The following is a 26,542-nucleotide window of genomic DNA, read 5'->3' on the forward strand; positions in this document are numbered from 1 at the left end:
CAGAACCCCGCCCCGCTCCCGGCCCCGCCGGGCCCAGCGGCGGGGGCCGCCCGCACTACGCGGCCCGGCGCATTGTGGGGCTCGTCACTGGCAGCGGCCCGCCGGGGGCTGTAGTTCTGGGCGGGAGCCGAGCGGAAGCCATCGGGGCCCTTCCTCAGTCACCGCTGTGTTGCATGCGGGGCTGCGGCGGGAAGGAGCGGCGCCTGAGGGAGCGCAGCGTGGGCCGGGTAAGCGAGCACTCGGCGCCGGGCCGGCGCTGCTCTAACACCTCACGGGTGCGCTCCGTGCCTCACACCCCTGCAGGGGTTAACCCTCCCCTCCTCTCGGCCCTGGGGCCGTTCCCCGTCGGGCCGCGGCACCACCCGGGCTGGAAGGTACGGCGGGCCGCGCCGGGCGGGCGGCGGCTTTCCTGAGGCTGCTTGGGGTCGGAGCGCGGGGCCCGAGCGTGAGGCGGTGTCCGGGGCTTGCCCCGCTGTCCCGGGCGGAGAAGGAATTCCGGCGCCTGTCCGGGTTGGCAGCTGACAGGACTCTTTTGGCGGTGGTGATGCTTTAATGTAACGTAGCGCTGTGTTGAGCTCCGTCTGTTCAGTGTAAGCGGGGGCGGCGGTGCCCGCAGGCGGTGCCGGGGTGACCTTCAGCGGCCCGGGGTGCCCGTCACCGAGCGGGCTCCCTGGAGGGTCATGTACCGCCAACACGAGGCGGCTCTCGATGATATCTTAGTAGTTGTCTTGCTTGTGTATGGAAGGCAAGGAAATTTTGGCTGCTAGCAACTTCTTAATCACATTGTTACATTTTTATCAGCTGGTTTAACTGGAGTACCAATATCTGTCAGTAAGTGTCATTTACTCTGTAGTCCATGCTAGTGGTGAAATGTATGTGGAGTGGCGTGCTCGTATTTTTGTCTTTAATGCAATCTTCAGCTGTTGCATAGGTACCTCTTTCTTGGTTATGTTCACAGCTACTGTTGACTGATTATGACAGTCTGATGCAGATATTTGATACACTAATAAATAACTTAAGGTAACACTAGAAAGCAACAGTCGATTTTAGGTTTGTTTTCAGATGCTTGTGTTGTTTCAAAAGATGTATCTCTTAGTAAAAATAGGCAGAACTTCTTTTTAATTACATTTTAATTACACTTAAGTGAAATTGAAAAATAATTATTTTCCATTACCTGAAATTTTTCCACTCTAGTGGCACTGTGATTATTAGAGCAGTGTCTGTTTATTGAATTTCTGTTATGAGTGTCTGAAAATGTAGTTTGAAGAGCATTGGAAAACCACAGACTTTCCTGATGGTGGTTTGCCTCTAATAGTGGGCTTCCAGAATTAGTACTGTGTAGTAGAAGTGCTGTCTTTCAGGAATGATAATTGTGATTTGTTGATTAGTTTTCCAAGAAGACAGAAATAGAGCATTTCACAGATATGGCTACAAAAAAGAAGACATCCTTTTTTCTGGTTTGATTGCTAGTGATATTCTGGTGACTGAGTCATATAGAAGAGTTTGGTTAATTCTAATGCAGAATTATGACTTCAAATGCTGAGCACTGGCTGGGGTGTAGGTCAAGGAACTGAAACTACTTTTTTGGGTGATCAGCCATGCATCAACTGAATGTTAGTGATTTCAGTTAAGTGTTATTCAAGTTCCCTTCAAGTATACTTTATACAAAACAAGCTTGAATTTTAAAAGAAGCTGATTACAACCTTTATAATGAAATATTAGCAGAGAACTTAGCAGAATGAAGCAGTAGCAGAATGCTTCAAAAGCATTTATTGTATTTTATACTCTAACAAATAAATAGGCAATTCATGATAGTTATTGATTCCTTTGAGATCATAACATAACTACATATATACATAATTTCTTCTGAAAAAAGAAAATTTGTGAGAAAAGATGCATACAGATAGCAATGTTTTGATTGTGCATTTACATAAAAAATTAGGAATTGATAATGTCTTTATAATTTAATTATAAAAATTAATAATGTCTTTAATAAAGTCTTTAATGTAGGTAACACTCATAGTTTCAGGCTAAGGGAGACTTCAATTAGGCATTTGCTGGTTTTACATTGTACTAGGGGTGATATAGACAACCTCCAAATGGGTAGGACTTAAATAAATCTTAACTGTCAAGCTGTGGCAATCAGCAGTATGCATGTATACATGTACATAAAGCATGTCTACATGTATTTAACACTTTGGAGAACATGAGCTGTTACAAATGACAGACAAAGAGAATAAGTGAGCCTGGTTTGGTGTAACTGTGGATAAAACAGGATGAGGGAATGTTGTGGCCGGCTTCATGATCCCCATGTGATTAATCATTCTCCAAGAAGTGTTCTCCAGCTTCCCCTCTGAAGCCTTTCCCTCATCCCAGAAGAAAAACAGTCTAGAAAATGGGGGCGGGATTATTTTGTTTGTTTTCTTAATTTCTTCTTATACTATTTTTTAATGATTGAAAGTCTGTGGCAGGGTTGTTTATGATTATTGCAGTTGGTTTTAGGATTATGTTGGCATATTCTTTTAAATATTTTTTTCCTTACATGAGAGAAACACAACCACCAAATAGATTTCTGTAGGGATAGTAATGGCTGAAAATAACAGGTGTTAGGCACACAGCAAATATTAATTGTGATAGGCAATGTTTGTGTTCACATAGATTTGTTTTTCAGTTGATAATCCTTTGTCCTTCATCTCCTACTGGATGGTGTTGAAGAATTTGGCCTCCGCTTGTGAGCGCTGGTCCCAGGAATGTTTTGGCAGCAATTCAGTGTGGTCATGTTTGCTATAAGAATAGAACTGTTTCATTAACCTTGAGATGCAGAATGTGTTGATTGCTATTAGCTGGCTTGACAGCATTCCAATTTTAGCAATGGAAAAAGTACTGTGTTAATAACTTGATACAATTTTTTAAATTGCATACTTACATGGCACTAAAATTTGGCATCTGAGAATAGTATGCTCATTTGTTTGGCTTGCTTGGAAAATGAATGTTGTCTTCTCTCTTAATCAAGTTAGAATCTTCTTTGTTGTTAGAATTTTCTTTGTTATAATTTTGTTTGTGTTACTTGTGACCTAATGTCTTGCATCCTGGAATTGTACAGAGGAGCAGACCTAGTTTAGTCTTTCCAAGTACTTGTGAGGATTCAGCTGCTCTCAACAAATGGAAAATTGCAGCACTAGCAGTTTATTCATGTTGAAGTTTGGATATTGTCAATATAGATGCCAATATTTTGCATATGTTTTTAACTTTGTGCACAAAGGAATAACACATACAGTTGTCTGTGGTTTCCAGTTGTAAAGCAACTCCCTCACCTTTCTCATAATTCAGATTTGAATTAGAGCTTCTCTAGTGGTAGAATGTCTTCAGAATTATATTCTGTCTTGAGGTGCCCCAATTCTTTCTGCATCCATCTGAAATTGCTCAAAGTAGTACTTTTACAAAGACAAGAACAATTTTCAATGCTTTATAATTATATTATCTTTTTCTAAGACTTTAGTCAGTATTGCTTTTTCAAGTTAATCTTCACTAGAGTCTTCTGACTCACTGAAAGAAAAATTTATAAAATCTCCTTAGAGCAACTTGGATTCTCTAGGGCCGATTCAGAAGGTGCAGGAATGGTTTTGACTTCTACAAGAAGTATGCTATATGTACCCCAGGTTTCAGGTTTTAGCTCACTGTTTGGAGCCAAATGATAGCTGAAATGTGAGACACACTTTGGAGAGTAAAATTTAATCTAGAGAGTACAGAAACACTAAGATTGGGATAGGGATGTATGTAAAATGTTGTCTGATATTTTCATCTCTCATGAACCTTCCTTGAAGAAAGCCTTCTGAGAGCACCACCCCTGCATATGGGTTATTCTCCAATATTTGAATTTCCCTTGTTTTTCCCATGTTCAATTAACCTGTTAGTAAAAGATGTGAACATCAATGGGAAATTGGCCGATGAGGAAGCAGGGGAACAAAACTGATAAGATGTAGATCAATGTAAATGAATATAGTAAACTGATAGTGGAAATAATCTTTATAAATAAAGATTTAAATCAATACCTGAGAAAGTTTTCTAGCTTCTCTTTTGGACATGTCTTTCTGCATGATTTAACCATTTTAATTTCTAATCCATCTTTTTATAGCATGGTCATATATTTTAAAGCCATGCTATAAATTTTATGGGGTTTATTTAAATGTATTTAATCATAGTTTTGACTTGCAGGAGGAATCTGCAGTTAGGAAATAGTTTTATAGTTGCAGTGTAGAAGGGTCATGGAGTCACTTTCAGGGTGAAACTGCTCAGTGCTTGAATTTCTACAGAAGTTGCCCCATGGTACAGGAAACTAAAGCTATGAGAAGCACTGGAAATGCAAGCATTAGCTTTTATGATGTTTGCTTAGGTAGTAAACTTCTCAAAGGTTTTACAAATGAGTTTGCTTTTTCAGTTCAATAGATTGGTGTTGGCCTGGTGCTCTAGAAAACATTTAGCCAAATCACCTTTTATTTCCCCCCCTCCCCCAGCCTTTGGCTGAACTGTGATTGACCTGCTACAAATTGTGCTTCTGCTTTGCACTTAGAAGAGAGATTAAAACAAATCTTGAGGAGTAGCAGCATTCATTTTTACATTTTTCAAACAGAAGGGAAAAAGACTGGGTTAGAGTTGTGAAGAAACTGTCCTATGCTGCTGAACTTTGTCTAGCTGTATAGGGACTCTTCTTATTACAAAATAAAGTCATTTGCATGTGTGGATCTACAGCAGTCTTCTTAAATGTCTTTTATGCGTTATTAAGTTGTTTTAGAGAAGGGGATACGTATAGTTCATGCTTTTCAGCAATCCATTTAAAAAACAGCCTCTAGAAAATTTTTTAAAAGTGCTAGAAACATCTCTATATTCAGATAGAAAATGTTTCTGAAATCTCAAGTTTTTCTTTTTTATTAAGTGTTTGATATGCATAATAATTACAACTGATAAGCAGGCTGTATGCATAAAGAAATGAATGACAAAACAAGATACTACACACAAGTATGAGCTGACCTTAATGGAAGAAAGTTCTTTTTTGATCTCCTGCCAAAGTCTACGACCAGATGAACTGGCAGGCTCCAGGCTTGCTTTAAAAAGCTCCTGCACTGTCCATTTTAATCTTGTCAAATAAGAGGTTGCTACAGACAGCAAAACAAACCTCTGATTGTTGTGCTTGGTGATTGGAGATCTTGGGAAAACTGTTAAGAGCAAATTTTAAATTAATGAAGGCTTTTAAGAGAATTTTATGTTAACTGAGTGCCAGAGGAGGGAAAAGGACACTTGTTTTCTCTTCAGTTTTATATCTTTCTGTCATCTAGAACTACTGTTTTATATGGAAGGTGCTTCACCAGTCTTGGCAAAGGAAAAGTGTGTTTTAACTTCATTAAACTCTTCTGATAGCTTATCTGAATCAGTCACAGTGGTTTCATTTTCTGGTTTACCTGAGTCCCTGCTGAAAAGAAAACACAAATTTTATCACAATCCACAAAGTAAACTTCTGATAGGTCCAATTTTTAATTAACAGACTCCTGAAGGAAAGGAGACTCAAGCAAATGGTTAATTAATTAGTTATAGTACAGAGGGGAAATTCAGACTGAAAGAGACAAAGTTACACCAATTTACCTGTCTCCCTTGAAAGAGGGAAATCAGTTAAACCTTGGCATTCTCTTTGTTTTATATTTAGGTGATGGGTGAGCTGAGAAGCTGGTGAAGCTTCCATGAAACACATCTACTGATCCATAGCCCAGATGAAATAGGCATGTCCCAAGATGGCAGTAGATCTGGAGTTTGAACCAGCCTACAGAAGTGAGTTGATGCCAGATTTGTGAGTCTCTGTGCCTTGATGGCTCTCACCTACTCTGTCTCTAAACCAAAGCCATCTTTTTACCAAAGCAATAAAGGAATGGTGCACAGCTTGATTACAGAATGCTCTTTCCAAGGAAGTGAACTGTGAAGGAAGGACTCATGAGTTTTGATCCCAGGGGCTTGGACAGCATCCCTGGTAAGTTGAAGAATTACTATTACAAATCTTGAACATGTCTAACATGTCATAAAGCACCAACCTGAAGACAACCTTATGTTTCACATTCTTTGTACTGCTTATGTGATATTGCAGAGGAACAAAAACAGTGACATTAGACTCACTTGTAAAGTCACTGTGCACTGTAAAATACTGTTTGTAAAATTCTTATTGTCAATAGTCAACATTGGTGTTTTTTCCATTGAAAGGTATTGCAGATAGTGTTCATCCTGAGTGGAAGTCTTGCAAAGATGATCATTGCATACTGTTGATATTTTACCAATTTAGTATTAATGTGGGGTTTTTTTTGCAGTAATTGTGATGAGATTAAGAGACACACACAACATAGAAAGAGCTAAACTTTGATTGCAGGGGATTTAGTATCATGTTTCTCAGAGTGTGATTCCATAAGGATGATAATGAAATTTTATACTTGTTCCCTGATTTCAAATTAGTATTCAGTTGATTTTACTTACTTTTAAGATTGTTTACATCGATGTTCATTATCAAACCAATGGATAAAGCAGAGGAACAAGAAAAATGTGAATTTCCTTCAGAAAAGATAAGTGTAGCAACTATGAAAAGTCAGTGAGACTTTAACTGGTAAAATGTAGGTTTGTCTTTTAGCTCAATGAAGAGGAAAAGATAGAAATTGAAACTTATTACATACATTATATTCAGGAAGTTGGAGGGACACAGTATACCATCTTTTCAGGAAGTTTTGGGATCAGCTGGGGGTGAGGAACTTACAAGTATTGCAGTATAAATCAAGCATTGATTCAGTCAGTATTCTGGTATTTTGTCTGGTACAGAATAATTATTTCTAAATCTACCAAAGATTTATGAAGTATTTTATCTTACATAAACTGTATAGTACTGTAGCAACACTATTAAATTTTACATATATTTAACAATGCACTGTTACTGGCGTTTACTCTCTTTCAGATGGGTGCTCCAGTGAGGACCTTCCTGAGGTGGAGCTGGTGGGCATGCTGGAGGAGCAGCTGCCAGATTACAAGTTACGGGTGGACTCTCTGTACCTGTATGAGAATGCAGACTGGATGCAGCCCATGGCTTGCCACGGCCGGCTGCCGGAGGTGGCTTCTCCAGCTCGTGAGGAGGACTCCTTCCGTTACATGAGTGAGTCAGGAGTTATTGCCCCAAATACTGAAGAGAAAAATCTACATACACTGTCAGTGTTAATATTAGGAAATGGTCAAATCTGGAAAACTTTGGACAGGTAGAAGAAAAGGCTGATTTCAGGGGAGGTGCTTGTAGTTCGCACTGCAGTTCTAATGGCTGACTTAGGATGTTTAATGACTGCCTGATCATCAGATTACACACTGAAGTAAGAATGGGAACATGTAATAGTGAAAAAAAGGCAGGAACCTAGAACTGTGCTAGAAGAGATGTATACCTCATACAAGATGTACGAGTGTGAAGCAGTTCTGTTTTCAGGAATGTTCACAGTGCTGTTGTTGATTTGGTGATGTTCCCCTGATGTTTTGTGTCAGTAATGTTAGTGAAGTGCTGTCGGTGGTTTCTTCTGAAGATAGAAAAGGAATGAATGGCAGATAGGTGGGTACTAGATCAATGTTGATCACTGCCTTCCAGTTCTGAAAATACTAAGTAACTTACTCCTAGACCTATCAAATGATAAAGAGGAAAATGGACAGCTTCAGTCACATGAAGAAACCTATAAAATGTTAAAAAGCAAATTAATAGAAAGTTGCCAAAATAATTGAACACCTAATTGCCTGTAGTTTCTAAGTGTTTTCTTGTGAAGAGAATGCATTGTAAGAGGATGCATTCTTGTGAAGAGAATACATTCAGAGAAATGGGGAATTCCTGTTTCTTCCATATATTGGAACTATTGGAACAAACCATAGAAAAGAGTGAACTTGGTATTTATATACAATCTGTAATGATTACCTCTTCCTTGTATATGCCACCTCTAAAAGGTGTTCTTTGTAGTTTAAACTTCCCAAGGGTGCATAGCAAAGGAATAACAAAGATTAAAATATCACCTCCCAAGAATGCAGTACTCAACAATTTAGAGTGACCTTGTTATGAGTTGAACTTGAAGGCTTTGAACTCTTAACTGTGGAAAGTAATTGGAAAGCTTCTTAATGTTTATTGCTCAGACTGTTTCTGATACTAGTATTGCAAGCATAAATGATTTTATAGTTGGGCGAATGCTTTTGTTGTTCACTGGAAGGAGTCGTGTGGTTGGTGGGGTGTGTACTTGTCTCTAAGTGTTAATTATAAAGAGGTGGATCAGAGTCTATCTGTGCCTGACATGAAACGTGGCTCTGCCGAAGCTTTCGGCTCAGCACCTCACCTGCGTGACAAAATGCAGGGCTCCAAAGGACCTTCAGTCAGGGTGAGCTTGCATTTTCAGCCTGCAGGGAGAAGGAGGGCTTTTATCAACAGAGTTTTCATGAAGCCTGTTGTGTATTATTTGCCCGTCAAGGCACTGCAGAAAGGGCTGTCTTCCCGGTTCTCCCAGAGGGAAGTTCTTTTCAAATAGAGAAGGTGTCCTGTGAAAACAGTAAACTCCTTGTAGGAGTTTTTTAAGCAGTTTTTTAAGATATAAATGTTTTCTTGTAACAACGACTGAAAATGAATTAAAAGATAGCTGTTAAGCATAACATATAAAACTAATTCTTGTATCATTTAAGAACACTTTTATAACTGCTGAGTCATGTAAACTCAAGATAAATATGGTTTAATGTTTCGCCTAGAAATTGTGCAGACATTGGTTACACTTGAAATAGTAGCTTTTTTGAGAGTACTAACCCACAGGGACATACTGGGAGAGACCCAGACAAATACAGATATAAATCAAATTCTAGTTATAATTATTGTTGAATAACTTTTTAGGTGAAATGTTAATCTTTCTTTGTTGCCTGGAATTGGGAGTAAATGGGACATGAAGCATGACATGGGGTTTTAGCTGTGTATCTTCCTCCCAGTATATATGTATGGAAACATTTTTATAACTTCTTCCAAGAGAGAGTGTTAAATATATGGTTTGAGTGAATTTGTAGTTGAGAAAAAAGCCCCAAAACAGCACAGTAGTTACTGCACTTGAGCTCCTCCTCTTTTTATGGCTGCTGCTGCCTATAAGAAGGTCTGTCAGTTAGGTTCACATTGGCAGTGTTTTCAGTGAAGTGGAAGAATATTTTCTGCTTCAACTGTGCTAGCATAAGAAATCCTGAATTACGAAAGATCTCTCTTTGGAACTACTTTGTGTGTGTGAATAAAAGGTCATGGCACAACATAACAAGAATTTTAACCAAAATGAAGAGTTGCTTGCTACTTTCACTTGGCAAGGTGAGTATTGCACATGCTTGTGTTCTCAAGAGGGAATTCTAATAAACTGTATAGTTTTGATCCTGTACTGAGAGAAAACACAGAAATTTGTGTAGAGCTAAGTTTTAAAGCTGTTGTTTCTGTGATTTTAGTTATCAGAGTAAAGATATTTGCTCTTGATTTTAGGAACTAATCTTACCTGAGTAACCTTGGGATTAGTATGGAATTAGTGTAAATTTTTATTAGAGGGACTGGATAGAAACTTATAACTTGAAATCACCTGCTAAGAGGAGAGCTGGCTATAATATTCTGCCTGTAATGGCTCTAACTTAGTTCTGTATGTGCAGTTAATTTTCCAAGTACTAATAAGCTAGATGAGTTTGGAGTCCCCCTTTCAGCAGCCAGTATCAGCAACCAAGTAATACAGTAAAATTGTCCTCCAAATGCATTTTATGCTACTGATAGATATGTAAATTTAGTAGAGAGTTTCTATTTTTTTCCCTGCTTAGAAATAAAATTAGAAATACAATTAGTAAGTGACAGTTCTATAAGTTCAAAGCTCCTGCATGCTTAAACAGCATGTGTTGGGTTTTCATGCTTACTCATCTACTTGATGAAAAGCATTTGGTTTGTTACTTTGATATATTTTTCTTCTAAGCTTTTAGAGAAACAGTAAAACTTCTCCTTCTGTGTTGTTCTTCCTGTTCTCCTCTCTTTCAAAATTACAAAAAAGTTCCTTTTGTTACTAAAATGCAACTTGGATTTGATCTTAGCATAGGTGTAGTGTTATGCTTCAAAAGGTTAGTTGTGGGCATTATGTATGTAAAGTGTATAGACAGCTTATATAACATATGTAAATAAAGTTAGTGTGCACTTTAGCTTGGCACTTTACTATCTCATAACTGAGTCTGCAGTCCTCAACAAAACAAAGAAAAGAACTGATAATCGATGTATTCAGAGTAAGAATGAGGTTTAAACGAGGTGAAAGAGTGAAGGAAATATTGAGATCAAATCTATAGTAATCTCATTTTGCAGTTCAGTGATGATGGAATTAATTTTGAAAAAGGTTAACTTAAACGGTCAGTTGAAGCTGCTACTTCTGTAATTCTTAAATTTATATTGCTGCCTTCTTCACCTTAATGATCCTGAGTTCATAAAGCACAAATAGCAAATTGTTGTTGAGCTTAGCCCAAACATTCATCACCTGATATAGAGATACATAATTCTGCTTCTGAAGAATATTACATTTAGAAGGTTCCCTAAAAGGCCTTAGAAAGTGAGAAAACTATGTTTGCACATGCATTTATTTTTTGATTGTGGTAGATGCGTGGCAGAAAATTACCTATTTCTTTACGTTTTAATTCTTCTCTTCTTTGTTCACTTTTTTCCCCTCTATATCTTTCATTACCTGTCACTCTAGCTCTTATTGAACTTCCTTCCTCCTCCTTGGATGGATCTCACAAAATTGCACAAGGTAATTAAGATGCCTTTGTTACTATCATCTTTTGATCAGGACACGAACTAGAGCAGACCAGTGCTTTGCAGTTCTAGCACTGTGTTTTGTTCAGAGGTGTTACAAATTTTTTATTTGCTTTGCTGATTCCTCACTCAGTCCTGTTTTTCCAATCCTACTATTTCTCAGTTTTTTAATAGTTTTGCAAACTCTTCAAACATTGGAATCACTTGATTACTAAGATAGCATTTACTGCTACATCTAAAACTCAGACATACTTTATCTCATTTCTTCTTAATTTTTCCAAGATGGTCAAGCCCTTAATAAATGCATTTTCATCACTTGTCTCAGGGGTCTCCATACTTCCTGCATACAGCTGTCACACAGCCTAGTGGGAATTTTGCTTCAGGGTTAAAGTATGTGTTTAACTATATTTGGATATTCTCCAATATACTCCTCCTTCTTTCCCCAGCAGGCTGGAGGATTTAATTGCTTAGCTGTATTCAAAAAGTAGTTCTTAGGAGTTTTTCAAAATTTGAAAGATGTGTGAGCACCTCAAGTCTTAGTTAACATTGCTGAAAGGTGCAAATGTTGAATACCTCTTTTATCAGTCTCCCAAGTGATATTGTTTCACATTTCTGAAGTTGAAGATGCATTTTCATAGCCTCTGCTAGCTTCATCAGCCAAGTACTGTGTTTGTATATAAACAACATCCTCTGAGTTCAGCTCTCCCACTTGCCACAATCTTCTTGTCTTTCCTTCAAAATAAGCATGTTTGTCTCTCTTCAGTTCTTGGCACAGATAATGTGGAGCAGAAGGACTACAGTGAAGCTGAGATGGTCAAACGTCTGTTAGCTGAGGTATGCTTGTCTCTGCTGTGTTAATGCAGTTGAGGGAGGGTTTTATTCAGCTGCTGATCATTTTGATTCAATTATCTTCAAGAGCTGCTTATCAAACACATGGGTAATGAGAAGCTGCCTGTTTGCTTGCACCACCTCAGAAACAAAATGTAACAAAACTATGGGCACCCATGAAGCCAGTGAGTATAAGAAAGAAACAGCTTTCTTCTGATTTCCTGGTGCTCCTCTGCTTCTACCCTTTCACCATTGTTTAAGCTGAGCAGTCTGTTCTGGAGAAAGTGTCACTGGGAAGGCCACAAGTGTGATTTTTGTGTGTGTGTGTGATGCAACAGAGCCCACATAATCTTTGTACTTGCCACAAAGCCCAAAACTGTCCCCAGGTTTGGTGCTTTCCCCTTCTGTTACTGCAAATGGCTGTGGAAGAGAATATGCTGTATCAAAAAACACATTTATGGATGTGTTCTGGATCCAAGTGATGAAGCATTAATAATTTTCTAACAGTTTTGATCATTTGAGAGTAAAGGGGGATCTCAGAGTGCTGGTGCATTGAGGGGAATATAAAGCTACGCTGAATTTAAACCTTACATGATCAAAAGGAAGCATTTTTTTCTTGTTTTGTGAGCAGAAAGATCGGGACCTGGAACTGGCAGCGCGAATTGGACAAGCCCTCCTTAAGCGAAACCATCTGTTGATGGAGCAGAATGAAGCACTGGAAGAACAGTTAGGACAAACTCTAGACAGAGTAAGTGGTTGCTTTTCTTTCTTTTTTATCCTTTATTTAGTTTTTTTTCCATTTTTTTCTTTCATTTTTTTCCCATTTATGATGGTGGTAAGAGGATTAAGAGAAATATATCATTTTGGGGTGATTGGTGCTCTTGGACTACAGAAGTGTGCTTAGATGTCTTTCTCCTAATCATTGTTGAATCACTTTTTGCAGTCCAGGAATTGAATATGAAGATGACATATGGTAATTACTATGAAATTATGAGAATGTTAGATATCATTAGGGTATATCAGACCATAAATCTGATTTCTCACCATTAAACTAAAAATGGACTAATATTAGTCAAAATAAGTGATTGGTATCTGACATGAGCTGCTACATAACTTCACAGGTGAGGAAACAGACAAAAAGTGAGCTGGTTAATGGGGTGCTTACACTGAGAGTAAGCAAATGAATAAATAAAATGTAATGAAAAGTGAATTCTGATCAAGATCTTCACTCCATCTCTTCCTGTAAGCACAAATTCTTGACCTAACCATTTCTTTGGGTTTTTTTGTCTTAAAAAATTAATTAAATAGTTGACAAATAACTCTGTGGTCAAGAGATGTAGTGTAAGCTACAGTGAAATGGATTTAGCTGCTTGTATAAAACAGCATGCTGGTGACAAGGATCTACTCATAATCAGCTGTAGGACAGCATAAACTTAGGTATTCATATAAAAATGTAGATAGGCAAAATAGATTTTATCTAAATGAGATCTATCTCTTCTTTTGTTTTTAATTGTCCTACGGGTCATTTAATGTGCAGACTGGAAGGTACCACTCTGTACATGTAAATAGGTGTCTCTCAATCCTTTTCTCCAGGAACTCAACAATTGAGAGTAATAGTCATAATCAAAATGATAGCTAGCATGTTAAAATGAAACAATGTATCGAGGCAGCTGGAAAATGATTTTGCAGTAAACTATTTAAAAAGGAGGTTCTGTTGTTCATTTTTGTGGTGTCTTGAATTCTTGGTCTCCCTTGCTGTGGTAAAATTATGATTTTGTGAACTTCCTGTAAATAAAGGGAGGTATGAGCTATTCAGGAGCAGTGATGTTCTAGAGGCTGCATAAATAATACAGTATGAGATTGTGTATGTAAAGTGTACTTCACGTGGTGGTGGTCTTGCCTTGTCCTAGGTTAACCAGCTGCAGCATGAGCTGTCAAAGAAGGATGACCTGCTGCGGATCGTTTCCATCGCTTCTGAGGAGAGTGAGACGGATTCCAGCTGTTCCACACCCCTGCGTTTCAACGAGTCTTTCATGGTCTGCCACGACCCATTGCAGCTGGATGTCCTGCAGGATAAACTGCGAGAGCTGGAGGAGGAGAACCTGGCTCTGCGATCCAAGGTACATCCGACTGACAGCAGGTGCTGTCTGTGCTGAGTGGGAAACAAATCAGGGTGTTCAAAATCCAGCAGCAGGGTTTCTCTTAAAGCACATGGCTGTTTGTGTCACTGTATGCAAATCATTCCTGAGCACTTTCCCTCCATGCCCACATCCTTCTGTTTCCGTCATTCCTCATTGTCTCCAGAGTTCTTTGGCAGTCTGTTTTCAGTGCAGTTGTGGTACATGAAAAAGCATGGGAAGATAGGTAAGCACCCAGCAGAAGTACCTGGACACATCAGGCCCTCAAGCTCATGCAGTTTGTTTTGACATAAATCTGACTGCAATGAGCAGGAGTATTTGGGGAATTGTGTTGTTTTGCCATTGTTTTTGTCAGAAGAAATTTAGGGGTTAATAAGCTTCCACTTAAATGATTTTAAAGACACACTTAGTTGTGACTATGTGATTAGTTTCTCTGTTTTAATTGGTCTCTCATGTGTGTAAAATTTGAATGGCACTAGAGGTGCCATTAGAAGGATAGAGACTAAATGGCCAGACAAAAAATGTCTATAAAATGGAACCAACAGCAAAGGTTCCAAGAACTGGAATCAACAGATGCAGTGCCTTTTCTTTGGTTGTGAAGAGTGTGACTTGTAAAATAGGACATTGTTTAAAACTGGGTTATTTTTGTTGCCTTTAAGAAAAGGGGGTGTTTTTTGTAAGAAAGGTGAGGATTGTTTATTTTGTGTGTGTGTGTGGTTTTTGATTTTTTTTATGGGAGCCTTTCCCAATATAAGCTTGTTGTACCCGTATTGCACTAGATTCCTTTAATGTCAGTATAATACACTTCTAGCCTTGTTTTGTCTCCAGAATACTCAGCCTGAGATGCAAATTCTTCCTAAAAGTCCCTAAGACCAACTGGATACATTAGTAGTGCTATAGGATAACAAAAAAAAAATCAGATTGCCTTTTTTTTGCTCCTAAGTATATGATGGAACAAGTTTACAGAAGAGCCAGGTCTCAATCATTCTGTGATATAACCTTCAGTGGACTGAAATAGCCTCAATTACAATGAGCCTCTATTTGTTTTTTTATTTCTTTTCATGTGACAGCACTATGTAAAGAAGTGTATTTGCCTGCACTTATGTAAATGTACTGTTTGCTGGGATAATCTTTAAAACCATTTGCTGAGTTTTACAGTGTGAGTCCCTTACTGGCAAACAGTCCTGAGTGTAGAAGACTTGTCTGTGCTAAATTTAATATCACCATCCTCACAATCAAAAGAGAAGTGGGAAACTAGAGTACTTCATATTGCTTAGATATGTTGTGATACTCAGTTTCTGGCCCAGAAAATTTAGTCTAAATAGACCAAGTTGGGAGTATGGAAAAAAGCCGTTCTATTAAGAGCTTTTCAGTGTCATAAGAAAGTTGGCTAACATCAGTCAGTTTTCAAGGTTTTTTTATTACTCAAGTTTTTCAAAGCAAATTAAATTGCTTATTTCTGATTTCTGTCTTGGTTCACTTTCTCTACCACATTACATCTTTTTGCAACAATTTTTTATTAGAGACAAGAGATCAGGCTTTCTTCATGTGTCTGTCTTTCACATTAAACACCTGTAAAATTCTGGGAAACAGGTTATTGTGGAAAACACAGTTGCATAGAATTTTTAAAGAGAGGGGAGGCTCTTCAGTTGCAAGAATTTTAGAAGTAAAAATTGATAACATTATAGATAAACTGAAATTTTTATTGATAAATGAATAATTTTCTCAAAGGCTTACCATCTGAAGTCAGAAACCATTACATATGAAGAGAAGGAGCAGCAGCTGGTCAATGACTGTGTCAAAGAACTCCGTGAGTATCCAGGCTGCATTTTGCAGTGGCAGGATGGTAGGTGAAATACCTGGTACCTACACCTTCTTGGTTAGTCCTGAATCCAAAAATGGGCTTCAGTAATTTATGCCAATCATTGAAGTCTTGCCCTTTGCCCAAGTGCAAGGTGTTTCTGTATTTCATTAAGTTTCACTCTGGCATTCAAATTCAGCTCTGTGTGTCATGTTTAGAAGGGGAAAATGAATATAAGAGGTGAAGTCCATAACTTTCTAAACTGAAGCCTTACAGATGCTAGAAAATCACAAAATATTCTCTGTGTCTATTCAGCACACTTGACACTGAAATAGGTCAGTGTATAGAGTCTAAAAACTATGAACACATTAGTTTTAGAATATATGTTATGAACCAAAGCATTTAAATTAACAAGTGGCTTAATTTGTCTAGAACAGTTGCTTGTATTTGCTTTGGGGACTGCTTATTTGCAAAGAACTGCAGCTGCTCTTACATAAACGCATGCTAAATATTCTGAAACAATAAATAACAATATCTTTTTTTATCTGTAGTCATTTGATATCTACTACTTCCTTTGTGCCTAATAACCTTAAATTATGTGTAAGGTTATTTTTTTCTCTACAACCCCCATAAGGAAGACTGGGTTGCTGCTCTATTTTTCTTGTTACAGATGGCCCTAAAATACTGTTAATTGATACTTAGTTGGTTAATTTACTCTGATCCCACTGAGAAAATATGCATCTTTTGTAAATAGGGGTTAGTTCAAATATGCTCTCCTATTTTGCTTCAGTGAGAATGTCTGTGAGTTCACATTTTATTCAATTCTATAGCATGAGTAGGCATGCTAGGTAATTTAGATTCACAGAAAAAAATCTTCTCCTGAAGCTGTGTTTCCAACAGCTTTAAAATTTGCATTTTCAGGAAAAAAGGTACCTGACTGAGCTTAAATGCTCCCAGGCCCATAAGCAGGGCCTTGTTCTGCAGTAAATGTGTGAGGTACAACAAGCACTGAAGTTGTAGTGTGACCTTTATGCAAGATTGATCAGACTTTTTTAATGACTTTGCAATGCTTTCAGGGCAAGTGTACAAACAAGGCTAACTGCATAAAAATATTTCAGCTCTTGGAGTTGCTTTGTCATCTCACTTTGTTAAGTGCTTGCTAAAAAGGAAAAAAAGAATCAGGGGATGGTATTCAGTGGATCTTTGGGGAATAGATAGTGACTAGGATCAAGAGTGTGTGTTACAGTTGACAAGGTTTGACAAAATGTCTTTGCTTACAGTGGGAGTTAATAACAAGATTAATTCAGAACCAGACTTTTCCAGCATATTCCAAGTCTGGCCTTGGTCATGAGTCGTTATGTCATTTGAAATTTTTTTATTGTGGTCATTTCACATACTGATCATGTGTATTTCAGATTTTGCATGCTTAGTTCTTAATATGTTATACCTGCATTTGAAGTTAACTCTTTTCCTCCTTCTCCCCACTGTTAGTCTTTTCCTTATGGATGTTCTAAAGCACCTACTTTTATGTATTATGAATTGATTTTCTAAGAGAATTGGGGGTCTTGCAGATTGTTGCTGACTTTCACTCATCCTTCTGGGATTAAAGTTTGGCTTGGGGTTGTTTTTGTTTGTTGGGTTTGGTTTTTGTTTTTGTTTTTGTTTTGTGGGACAAGGTCTTGACTAAGTTCCTTCTGTGTTTTGTAGGGCAAACAAATGCTCAGATTTCCAGGATAACAGAGGAGCTGTCAGAGAAGAGTGAGGAGGTGATTCGCTACCAGGAAGAGATCTCATCCCTTTTGTCCCAGATTGTTGATCTGCAGCATAAACTCAAAGAAGTAAGGGAATGCTGATAAAGTGTCCGTGTGTGCACAGGTGTCTGTGCAGCCTGTGTGTGCCAGTGCTCACAGCAGGCAAAAATTGACTTGGCAAGCCACAGAGTTGCACTGCAAGAGAGTGGCTGTTCCAGGAAAGTCTGGCAGAGGATCAGTCTCTCGGGGAAATCAGCTGAGAAAATGATGAGCACTTTTTTGTGCTTTCAGAATGTGATTGAGAAGGAGGAGCTGAAACTTCACTTACAAGCCTCCAAAGATGCTCAGAGACAACTGACAGCAGAGGTACTTAAGACTTCTATAACATACATTTAGATAAATGTTCGGGATGGAATACAGGAGAAAGAAAACAGGGAGAGTGGAAACTACTGCTTTTTAATTATGTAGGGTTTTAATCTTTCATTATGCATTATGTTAAGTCATATGATTGGAGGGAAAGAATAATTATGTTACTTAACCCTACACAAATATTTTTGTAGTTCACAGGAGTATAAAAGGCAAGAAGCGTGTTTCAAATAGGGAAGTCTTACTATTTTTAGTTACGAGAAAAAGATTGCTTTAGTGTGAATGTTACTGATTGTATCAACTGTAATATTGTATCAACTGTGGCTCATTAGATTTTAAGGCAGTTCTCTTTTTTTTTGCTTCTTTTGCATCAGTAGTGTATTTGCATTTTTTTCTATGTAATTTCCTTTGAATTTCATCATACTTTTTCCTCTTTTGAATCTTTGTGCTTTGTCACTAAAACTGCTATGGGTGCTGTGCTGACTGTTGTCCATTCCAGTTGTGGGCATGTGCCCTGCAGCTGAAAGAATCCTACAGTGTCAAATCAGCCATTCTAGGTTGCTGTAGGACTTCATTCAGTTTCACTCTGTCTTCTCTCTGAAGAGATCATGTGATGGCCTCTCTTCTCTTGCAGCTCCATGAGTTTCAGGATCGGAATGCAGAGTGTCTGGGGATGTTGCATGAGTCCCAGGAAGAAGTGAAGTTGCTGCGCAGCAGAGCCAGCTCTGTCGCTTGTCTCTGCCACTCACAGTCCCGTGGAGCATTTCCTGTGGTAACCAACACCTCTAGCGTGGCCCACACAGCTGTGGCAGTGAGCAGCTCTAGGAGCACAACAGCCTTTGCAGGAACAGCAGCCAGAACTACTTAGCAGTAGGCAAAGGAGCTGATCTGTTGGTTTTTCAATTCTTCAATGTGTACACTTGTGAGAAATTTAGGAAATTAGTTATGAAACTAACTGTTCACTTGACATACTGTGACACTGCAATTATTTTTCCTTTTTATATGCCATTTCTGTTTAATAAGGGAATTGGTATGTTCTGTAGCTTATGCTCAGTTGTGCTAGTGTCTTGTTTGATGTGGGTGTGAATTTTATAACTCAACAGTGTTTCTTTAAGAAACAGAGCATCTCACATACTCAAAATATCTGGGAATTCATCAGGTTTTGGTTGATTGTTCTGTGTGTACAGAATCACTCATGTACACTTGTAAGAAGTGCTCTTAAAATTTGTAGCTTAACTAAAGCAACCAACATACAGAGTCCATAAAGAAACACAAAGAAAAAGCAGATGTTGCTAATGAAATACTGAACCCATCCTGGTTACACGTGGGTGTAGTTATGGTGGAAAACTGTCCCACATGCCCTTCCTTCAGAGGCAGAAGGGTTTGTCCAAAGCATACTGATACTGGGCAAACAAATGCTGATTGTTAAAAGTAATTTTTACAGATATTTTCTGCTAAAATTGTCAGAAGGAAGACTTGAATCTAATTTGTCAACTCTTAGGGTTTCCATTTTTCTCTAGGATTCCCTTGCAGCAGAAATTGAAGGGACAATGCGGAAGGAATTGAGTCAGGCTGATGAATCTGTTCTCTCCAAGCAAAAGTATGTTTTCAGATCTCCATGTGGTATTTTGATATTTATTCATAGACTTGTATTAATTAAGGTGAAACTGATCTCTGGGACTCCATAAATGCATATATTCCCTCTATAATGTTTTCATTGTAAGTAAAAAAAGGTTTGTAGTATTTGGTAGTCTTTTCAATTTTGAAACCTGCTATTCTTACTTGATTCTATGAAGAATCAAGTAATAACAAAATTATATAATAAGAAGAAATTATAAATTATAGAAATTATAAATTATAAAAATTAAATTATAAATTATAGAAAACTAAATATAAATTATAGAAAATATTAATTATTAAATTATATAATAATAATTATGTAGTAATAACAAGAATCAAAATAACATCCTTGCTAAAAGGATGTTATTTCATTCTTCTTTTGAGGCTTTTTGATCCAAATTCTCTGATGCACAGTACTAGTTTTACTCCTTTTAATGCTTATATAAAAGTTGCTGGACAAATGAGACTATAGTGGAAAGATATTTAACAGTTTTCAAAACCTTGAAGACTGTTCTTGGATCTCATAATTCTGAGCAAGGAGTAATAAACCAAATATGTGTTTCTGAAAGCATATACAAATTAAATAAATAAAATATATACTTTTGAATAGGCTAAAGCAGTTATCAGTAGAGGTTCTGATCTTTCAGGTAAAGAAGTGGTAATTCTGATAGAGTAGATCTCCTGAAGACAAGAATGTTTTGTGTAGTTATGTTTTTCTGAACATCTTTTTAGTGGGGTCTCCACAGACTTTTCAAACTTTGATTTTCAGAGATGCTTCTTTCTATATCTTTTTTGCTTCTGAAAACAACATTTGTTTGTTTGTCTTTTCCACAGGGATCAACAGAAGCGAGTGTTTGACACTGTCAAGGTTGCTAATATCATCCGTGGCCGCTCCCCGTCCTTTCCTGCCCCATTGCCAATCCCTGGATCAAATCGCTCGAGTGCTGTTATGACAGCAAAGCCCTTCCAGTCTGGTGTGCACCACTTGGAGAGCCATGCACGGGTGGTCCCTGGGAGCAGCTCTGAGAAGAATTTGAAGTAGGAAGCACAGCTTGTTACCTTCTTCTGAAAAGAACTGATTCAAAACTAAACCCATAGAGAAATAGTTAATTTAATGGGTTTAAAATCTGTTATTATTTGATGTTTCTCACAGAGACGCTCACAGTCCTGGCCAGCCGGGAACCCCTGGAGACAATGACCTGGTCACAGCTCTGCACAGGCTCTCCCTGCGTCGTCAGAACTACCTGTGTGAGAAGCAGTTCTTCGAGGAGGAGTGGGACCGAAAAATGCATTTGCTGGCTGAGCAGAAAGAAGAGGCTAGTGGCTGCAGTACACCAACAGAAAGCTCTTTTTCCCCAAGTACAAACTCAGAATTCACAGATCTCTCTGCCAGCTCTAGTAATCTCCGTGTTCTCTTACCAGAGAAGTTGCAAATTGTCAAACCCATTGAAGGTAAGAGGATGATCTTCCTTCTCTCATTAGCAGAAAAAGATTTTATATTTGCCAGCTAAATCATCGTGTGTCTAGCTAGGTGTGGTGTGCAGTAACAGGAAGCAGCAGTATTGGTAGGCTCCATGCCAGTGTCAGGCTGCTTCTTGGCATTGCTGTCCCGTGGATGTGTGGATCACAGTGTGGGCACCAGCCAGCTGCGCTTGGTTTTATAATGCTTTCTTGTAACTTGATACAGTAGTAGGTAATGGCTCTCTGAATCTCTTCTCTTTTGTCACACCAGGATCTCAGACCCTATTTCACTGGCAGCAGCTTGCTCGACCCAACCTTGGCACCATTCTTGACCCAAGACCAGGTGTTGTTACTAAAGGCTTTACCCCTCTGTCTGATGATACCACATCTGTGCACCACATCTCTGACCTGGAGGAAGATGATGAGGAAGAGGGTGAGGGAGGTATAACATTTCAAGCACAACAGTCCTTCCCAGAGGAAAAGAAATGTGCATTGGCAAAGCCAGTGGCAGGGATTTTCCTGCCACCTATTACTTCAGCAGCAGGACCACTCACTGGTAAGAAGCATGGTTAGTGTTTCTTCCTGAGTCTGTTTAGCAGTGTCCTTTTGTCGATGGAAAGTGTTTGACTGTGTGGTAATGCTGTCTTTGCTGTTCTTGTTCTTTACTTCAAAAAAAAGGGCTCAAAAAATTAGTGGTGATAATAAGATTGTCTTAAACTTTGATTCATTCTTTTATGTCTTTATTTTTACCCTTAATGGATGTAAATTCTTCACATTGCAGCCTCAAATCCAGGGAAGTGTCTATCTTCAACAAATTCCACATTTACCTTCACTACCTGTAGGATCCTTCACCCATCTGATGTCACTCAGGTTACTCCCAGGTATGAGGACTTCGAACATCCTGAATACTTCTGCATAGGATTAAACAGTTACTTTCTGGCTCTTGATACATGGACCAGTTTTAAAAATACTAAGGCAGTTAGGCAACATATAGAATGTTACTAATAAAAATAGTTATAATTATGAAGGAAAACTTGGAATTCTCTGGAGAGTTAAAACAAGTTAAGGTAACTTTAAGTAAACTTTAACTCTTAAGTAGCAGTTGCCTTGTATCATACAGCTGTTGGGGAAAAAAGATTCCACAATGATTTATTTTCTGATTCTATTTTTTTTTTATTAACTGGACAAGTATGTTAATATTCTATCTAACAGAGTACAGGTGATCACAGAAGGTAAATTCATTGGCACTTTGCAGAACAATAATTCTGAGTACTGAAGCTGTCACAGCTGATAGCAATAGTTAAGGCTTTTCTTGAGTCTTCTATATACTAAAAGTCAAATGAAGAGCAGGTATAAAAATGTCTAATGTGCGTACATTCTCTGTTTAATTTTTATTTTCTTTCAGCTCCATGGGTGCTTCATTTTCACTGGGGAATACTGGCAGCAGTACTGGAAACCCAGTAGTGAGCACTCCAGCCATTCCTTACAGACTAAGTATTGGAGAATTTCTCACCAACAGAAGAGACTCAACTACTACTTTCAGCAGCACAAGCAGCCTGGCTAAACTTTTGCAAGAACGAGGCATCTCTGCCAAGGTTTACGACAGCCCCATGTTGGAAAAACCGCCTTTGCTGCAGCCCTCCCGAACTCTTCCCATTCCTTCTACTCCACCAAATTCTCCTTCACGTTCACCTTGTCCTTCCCCGCCGCTCTTTGAGCCTCGAGTGCATCACTCAGAGAATTTCCTGGCTTCTCGGCCAGCAGAAACGTTTCTGCAGGAAATGTATGGCCTAAAGCCCTCCCGTAACACCCCAGACCTAGGCCAGCTGAAGATGAGCCTCGTGGACAGGCTGAAGAGGCTGGGCATTGCCAGGGTGATCAAGCCCCCTGAAACACAGGACCATGGCAAGAATCAGGGGCCAGAGGCTGGCTTGCAGAGGCAGGACTCAGCTGGGTTTTTAAATGCAGGTAGCAACTTAATGGCAGGACTGAGAAGAAACCAGAGTCTTCCAGCCATGATTGGAGCACTGGGAGCTCCTGTTTGCACACAGTCATCAAAAATGGATATACTAAAGGAAGACTAACTGGCCTGAAAGGTGTTTGATGTAGAGCACAGTAACTAATTTGAGGGATGAACATCCAGTACAGGCATTGTTAGGTGTGTTACAGAAGCGTTGGAGAAGGCATGTGCATGTTAAAATGTGGGAGAGACAAGCGTTGGACCAAGGAGCAAAGGAACATTGCTTGGGTTTGAGGAAGATGGTTTTTTTGGGAGATAGAAAGGTAAAACCAAAGCTTTATTTCAGCATCTTGTCTTAACTTAGTCAGAAGTGAAGACTATTGTAGACATTTTCAGTGTTTTAACCTTTTAACCTGTGTGTGTAGGCATTTTTTTTCCCATCATACACCCATAGTATTTACTAGTTGTTTGCAGTCAGACTACATAATTTAAATATATTAAACTAACAATCAGTCTGACCAGCATTAGCAGCCCAAGTTCCACTCTGTAGCAAACAAATATGGAAACTTTGATTTTTTTTTTTCCATTCTTTTATTTTCCATTTCAGAAACTGTGCTCTTTTGAACTCCTCGTCACTTTGAGAAGCAGGGGAGAGAATCTTTAGCTCTGTGTAAGAAAGTAATACTTCAGTTTACAAACACAGGATTTATATTTTGAAAGAGTGTAATTGTGTTAGTTAGGTATTAACAGAAGTTAATTCCTTTCCAGAGCTTGTGAACAAAGCACAGAGAGAAATGTGCAATGAATAAGAATTAAGAAGCAGAAAAGTGTGTACAGCTAAGAAATCTTTCCAAAGTGTAGTGTGCATCTATTTAAATAAGGATAGTTTTGTTTGCACACACACACACACACACACACACAAATATCTCAGGCACATTTCAGCATTGCAAAAGGAAATAAACCCTAGGTGCTTGATTCAGGGTTTCTTTTTAAAGACTTAAATGGAGAGAGCATTTACTTCAAGGAAGTTGTTGGAAGTACAGAAAACTGCCTCTTGTCTTGCCAAGTACACATTCTGTATATTTGAGAGTTCTCAGTACTTTATGCCTTTCATTCAATTATTTCTCATTTCAAGCAGGATTTTGTTTAAAAGATTTCATTAAGAGCAAAATTTGCCAGTCTCTATATAGAAACAGGAAGAAAAAAGCTGGTGTTCTTTGTAGCATTTTAATGAATATTGAAGTCCAGTGATCAGTGAGGGAGTGTGGTTCTGAACATAGCTGGGGCAGACTTTCCAACTCAGAAAAGAACTTCATTTTAGAAAGCTGGTTTCTGAGTGTTAACTATAAAAATATTACTGCCCATGCTGCTTTTTTGATTCCTTCCTGTCCAAGGTTCTAATCATAAGTGAACAATCTACAACAGATGTTTTGTGTAACTTAAGAAAAAGTTGTCTTTGCTAGTGACCTAAATAGAAACAGCTTCTTAGTCTTCATATAAATTTTTACTGTACCTATCAACATTATAAAATTATTTGTTTCCATACAATTAGATTAAGCAGTCAAGTTTACCTTGCCTGTTACCATGTAAGTGGGGTATAGCTGGCAGCTGTCTGGGGGTGTGGTGTGAAGCATCAGTGCAATCACACTGATTTGCATTTGCCATCAGGCACAGTCTCCATAATCAGCACCCCCATTGTTGCAGGGGTGAATGGAGTAGGGCAGGAAAAGAAAGCTTCTTAACGTTGTTTATAGGAAATTTGTAACGTGGCCTTTCTGATTTTACAGTTCTTTAGATCTTGTGATGACTCTTTGATATTTTTGTTTTGTAAAAGGAAAAGGAGTAACCACTTCAAACTTGCACAGGGATTCTTAGCAGAAGCTTGTCTGTCAGCAGCGCACAGAAATATTCCGGAACTCCTGGAGTTGCCTTTTGCTCTCTAAGCAAAATCTTACACTTACAAAAGGTGAATTTTATTTAAAAGAATATATACGGGTTAATTTTGTTTTTTAAGTGAAAAATATTTAATTTTTTCATGTAAGTATTTATGTTTGTATGTACTTAGCTGTGCATGGTGTCTTGCCTAGCTACATAAGATAAGAGTGAAAGGAGGGAGTGCCATGTTGGTCTCCCGTGGCCTGGGACGGGTATGTCTGCAGTGTATCTCTAACTTCCAGGGAAACGAGTTAGCAAAAGCTTAGACAGTTTGATACCAACAGAGAAGTGTGTAGCATGTCAAAAGTCCGTCCATTTTATGTGTTTATTGTAGGAATACCTGAGTTACAGATAAATTTTTGAAGGTACTCCACTGTGTTTCTAACCAGCTTCATAAGATAACTCCAGCCACTGGATCAGCAGAGTAGCAAATCAGCTAAGGCAGAATTCCTTTGGCAGACCATGGTTCAGGTAAAACTAATCTACAAGCATATAAATGAAATGCCTGTGTCCCTTGGGGACACTTCCCTATTCCATAGCCCAGCAATGTAAACTGGCTCAGTTGAAACAATGCTGTGGATGTTGAGAGGTTGGTTTGTTCTGTAGCTGAGGTGTATCATCAGATACTTTACATAAGGCAAAAAGAAAATGGAAGAATCTCTATACCATGGTGTTTGTGTGTGTTTACCCAATTGGTTGATGCTGTGGTGCAGTGTTGTTCAAATTCTGTCATGCATTTATGCCTTTGGATAGTCATGCACAGTTTGGATATACATGCCTGGCTTGCAGTAACAGGGAAAATTGATACTTCTTTCAAGTTTACCATTTTGTGCCAAAACCTAGAAGATAAACTTTTTTTTAACAACATGTGTTTCTGAGAACATTTTAGAAGTTACCATGATTCTAGGAATGATTTGGCTTTCATTGTCTCCCATAAGAGGGGTGAGAGGTGACAAATTTGCCTGGCTGACATACTGCACCAGATCTTTTGTTTCAGTAGAGGCAGACCTAGAAGGAATGGAGAATTACATTTTGGCCGGGTTCTGTTATCTTGCAGGTTTGAGTCAAACACGGATGCTAGAAAGGACTTACCGTGCTTGTGCAAGTTATGAGACAGAAGGGAATTCTTGTATTTACCTTATTCCGATTGTCTTAAAGCACAGACTTAAAGCTTTCTAGTTTCACTGTTAGTTTTTAATAAACTCAGTGATACCTGCATGCTCAAAATACCTGTGATCAAAGTTAAACATCTACTGCAGTTGAATGGCAACAGAGAGGGAAGGAAAATAATTGCATTTGGGCTTCATTTGGCTGTTACATGAGGGGATTACACACAGTGTTTGAACAGTCTGGGATTTTCATGGTATTTTTTCCATCTGCTTTTTGCACTTACTGTTGTTTCATAGTGGAATGTAAATTTGATAATAAACATGTATAACATGCCATTTTTCAGTATATTGCTGATCTTCTGTGGTTTGTTCCAGATGTCATCTTCTCGACTACAGTGGTCTATAACAAAGCTAAAATCAGGCCTTTTTTGTGGCTAAAATTTATAGGGTTTATTATTCTGTACACAAGCTTAGTGAAGTGAGTTGGTATCTGCAGAAAAGGTGGCTTTAGAAGCCAGTAAATTGATATAGACAGTACTTAAGTGTTGAGCCTCACTAAATTAATCTGTTCATATTTTTTGGTACCTCGGCGGGTTTTGTGCATGGGTGGTGCTTTGGGGTTTTTTCCTTCCCTCTTTTATAGCAGCTACTGTGTTCCTCTAGCATTACAATGTTAGCACTGCACTGTTGGCTAACACCACCATGGCTGTTTTTTCATCTCAGTAGCTGATGTTATGTGAGCCCT

The 26,542-nt window shown here is 38.5% G+C and overlaps 1 protein-coding gene across 2 annotated transcripts; it reads left to right on the top strand.

The window, feature by feature from the left end:
• The first annotated feature begins 10 nt into the window (after window positions 1–10).
• Window positions 11–26,143, top strand: TRAK2 (trafficking kinesin protein 2). Of its 2 annotated transcripts, XM_059853316.1 has the most exons (17): window positions 11–227; window positions 5,699–6,016; window positions 6,980–7,174; window positions 10,770–10,823; window positions 11,592–11,662; window positions 12,288–12,404; window positions 13,567–13,776; window positions 15,526–15,604; window positions 17,303–17,433; window positions 17,638–17,712; window positions 18,347–18,484; window positions 19,233–19,312; window positions 20,167–20,370; window positions 20,486–20,784; window positions 21,065–21,349; window positions 21,575–21,674; window positions 22,199–26,143. In XM_059853316.1, exons 2-17 carry the CDS (start codon window positions 5,980–5,982, stop codon window positions 22,875–22,877), a joined length of 2,754 nt encoding a protein of 917 aa, XP_059709299.1. In that variant the 5' UTR covers window positions 11–227; window positions 5,699–5,979; the 3' UTR covers window positions 22,878–26,143. The 2 variants fall into 2 exon arrangements, with proteins under 2 accessions (XP_059709299.1, XP_059709300.1); XM_059853317.1 differs by lacking the exon at window positions 10,770–10,823 and having other exon boundaries at window positions 12–227.
• Window positions 26,144–26,542: the final 399 nt, after the last annotated feature.

This window comes from Haemorhous mexicanus, chromosome 8, assembly GCF_027477595.1.
Source record: "Haemorhous mexicanus isolate bHaeMex1 chromosome 8, bHaeMex1.pri, whole genome shotgun sequence".
Lineage (NCBI taxonomy): Eukaryota > Metazoa > Chordata > Aves > Passeriformes > Fringillidae > Haemorhous > Haemorhous mexicanus.

Coding starts and splice junctions, on each gene's coding strand:
- TRAK2 (XM_059853316.1), top strand. CDS start 5,980: ATGAGTTTTGATCCCAGGGGCTTGGACAGCATCCCTG. Junction 13,777..15,525: donor ACCTGGCTCTGCGATCCAAG/GTACATCCGACT, acceptor ATTTTCTCAAAG/GCTTACCATCTGAAGTCAGA. Junction 21,350..21,574: donor AGCAGCAGGACCACTCACTG/GTAAGAAGCATG, acceptor TTCACATTGCAG/CCTCAAATCCAGGGAAGTGT.